This window comes from Gossypium arboreum, chromosome 12 (assembly GCF_025698485.1).
Source record: "Gossypium arboreum isolate Shixiya-1 chromosome 12, ASM2569848v2, whole genome shotgun sequence".
Classification (NCBI taxonomy): Eukaryota; Viridiplantae; Streptophyta; class Magnoliopsida; order Malvales; family Malvaceae; genus Gossypium; species Gossypium arboreum.
Window position 1 is genome coordinate 15,398,882 of NC_069081.1, and position 2,106 is coordinate 15,400,987.

Consider the following 2,106-nt stretch of genomic DNA (forward strand, 5'->3'; position numbering starts at 1 on the left):
GATATGATATTTTATTTAAAACTTAATTTAATTTATTTTATTTAATATTATTTTTAACATTTTTAATTAAAAAATTAAGTATCATAATATAATTGGTTATATAACATTTTTAATGAAAACAAAGATTGGAACAATTTGTATGACAGATTCATAATTTAAATACCACTTATAAATTATAACTTTAGGTACGTAAATGTAAATTCGTTATAATTTTGGACCAATTTTTATTTAAGAATATAAAAGATTATAAAATATAATATTCATGTATGGTAATATTTATCATATATCCTTCCTCATAAAAAAGAAAAAAGAAAAATAGTAAAAATAAAATAAAATAGAGTGATATGCAAACTTCAAAATCAATGGAAAGTGAAGTGTTTTGGAACATCAAAAGAACTATTAATGAACTAATGAAAAATTACAATACTAGCTAAGATCCAATCTATATATTAGTTTGCAGAGATTTAAATAATCTCAAAAAAAAAAAAGAAAAGAAAAAAAATAATACAAATTTAAAAGCAAAGGAATATGTTTACGAGTTCTGGGTTTTGATTATCCCCAAAACAGAGCTTCATTTGTAGTGAATGACGGGCGTATTAGCATTCATGTCCCACATCCCTCCTTCTTTGAGATACTCAATATATCTAGCAAACTCTGGTTTAGCTGTAGTTTTCTTCTTACGACGACCATCAAATAGGCTGAAAAGTGGGTGAATAGTCTTGGACTTGCTGCCCTTTTTGTTGGAGTTGGTCATTGTCGAAGATTTCTCTTGACACTTCTCCGGCAACCCCAGTTCGGGGCCGTTAAACTTTCTGGATAAGCCAAAAACTCGAGCTGGCACACTTCTTGCTCTCTTCAACTGTGCTTCGAATTGACCATTGCTGGAAATTACAGGCTCCTCAACTTCGGTTTCAAGAAGTAACCTTTCATAGCCATCACGGTTTCTTCTTGTGCTGAAAGCTCTAAGCATGGCCATGATGTGAGAAGACGAGAGGATAAGCTTAGCTAGATGTCTATGTTGCGAAGATTGTATGGAATTAGTAAGTTGGGTACCACCAATTTATGGAGTTGAAATAAAAGGTTGTGACATTAGAAAGAATAAAATATTTGTAATATTTTAACAAAAATAATGCACGCCGTATTTGATTAAAGTTGGTCGTTGTTCTTTGGTTGTTCTTTGGTGTATCGGATGATGCTTGTGGAGTTAATAAAAAAAAAGGCATAATGATTTATTCAGTCCTTCAATTTTACAAAAATAAATTATTTTAACCCTTTATTTAAAATTTATCTTTTAGTTTTTAGACTTATATTATTCGTCAAATCACTCTAAAATGAATTAAAAAAATTAATATGTGTTAACTTTGTTGACATGTATTCATATAACAGTCCACGTATATGCCACGTTAGCAGTTAATTAACTTTTTAAAATATTAAAACAACTTTTGAATTTTTAATTTTGAAAATTAAATTATTACTTATATGGAAATTGATGTGTATGTCATGACAGTAAAGTCAATAAATGTTAATTTTTTTTTCCATTTTAAAGAGATTTGATAAATAATGTAAGTTTAAGGGCTAAAATAGGGATTAAAATGATTCTTTTAAAAGTTAGAGGATGAAATAAGTTATTATGGGTAAAAGAAAATTAGTATTATATGTTGGTGAGGTGCCACCAATGTTGACCAATGCTTGGTTGGAAATTTTCTTTGTTTTTGATTTTGACTTTCATCGCTATGAAAAATTTGTTTGGTGCCGAATGAATAATATCGTCACTAAAAGGGGAGTGGGATTAAACAATATTTCTCTTACTTGGTAAGTTAATTGTAAAAAAGACAAGTAATAAACTAGAAGAGGGAGTGAAACGAAATGAAAAACTCCAAAATTATCTGAATTCAACCAATCTCATTTTAATTTTCCCGACAAAGCATTTGCTTAATGACTTTAGTTATCAATTTCATCTTTATTCTAATTATAATTATATTTTGTGATTTTTCAAAAAGAAAGTTAAATTTTAATTTAAAGGATTTAAAATAATTCAAATGCAAGCTGTTCATAAAATTAACTGGAAATTTATATTGAATTTTAATAGATGGGATTAAATATAAT

General features: G+C 27.7%; 1 protein-coding gene across 1 annotated transcript; it reads right to left on the reverse strand.

Annotated features, from left to right (window-relative positions):
* Positions 1–375: 375 nt before the first annotated feature.
* LOC108485883 (uncharacterized) lies at positions 376–1,064 on the reverse strand. The gene has a single exon (XM_017789729.2). It carries the CDS (start codon positions 974–976, stop codon positions 572–574), a length of 405 nt encoding a protein of 134 aa, XP_017645218.1. The 5' UTR covers positions 977–1,064; the 3' UTR covers positions 376–571.
* Positions 1,065–2,106: the final 1,042 nt, after the last annotated feature.

Excerpts from the sequence above, each read along its gene's own strand:
- LOC108485883 (XM_017789729.2), bottom strand. The coding sequence starts at position 976 with ATGGCCATGCTTAGAGCTTTCAGCACAAGAAGAAACCGTGATGGCTAT.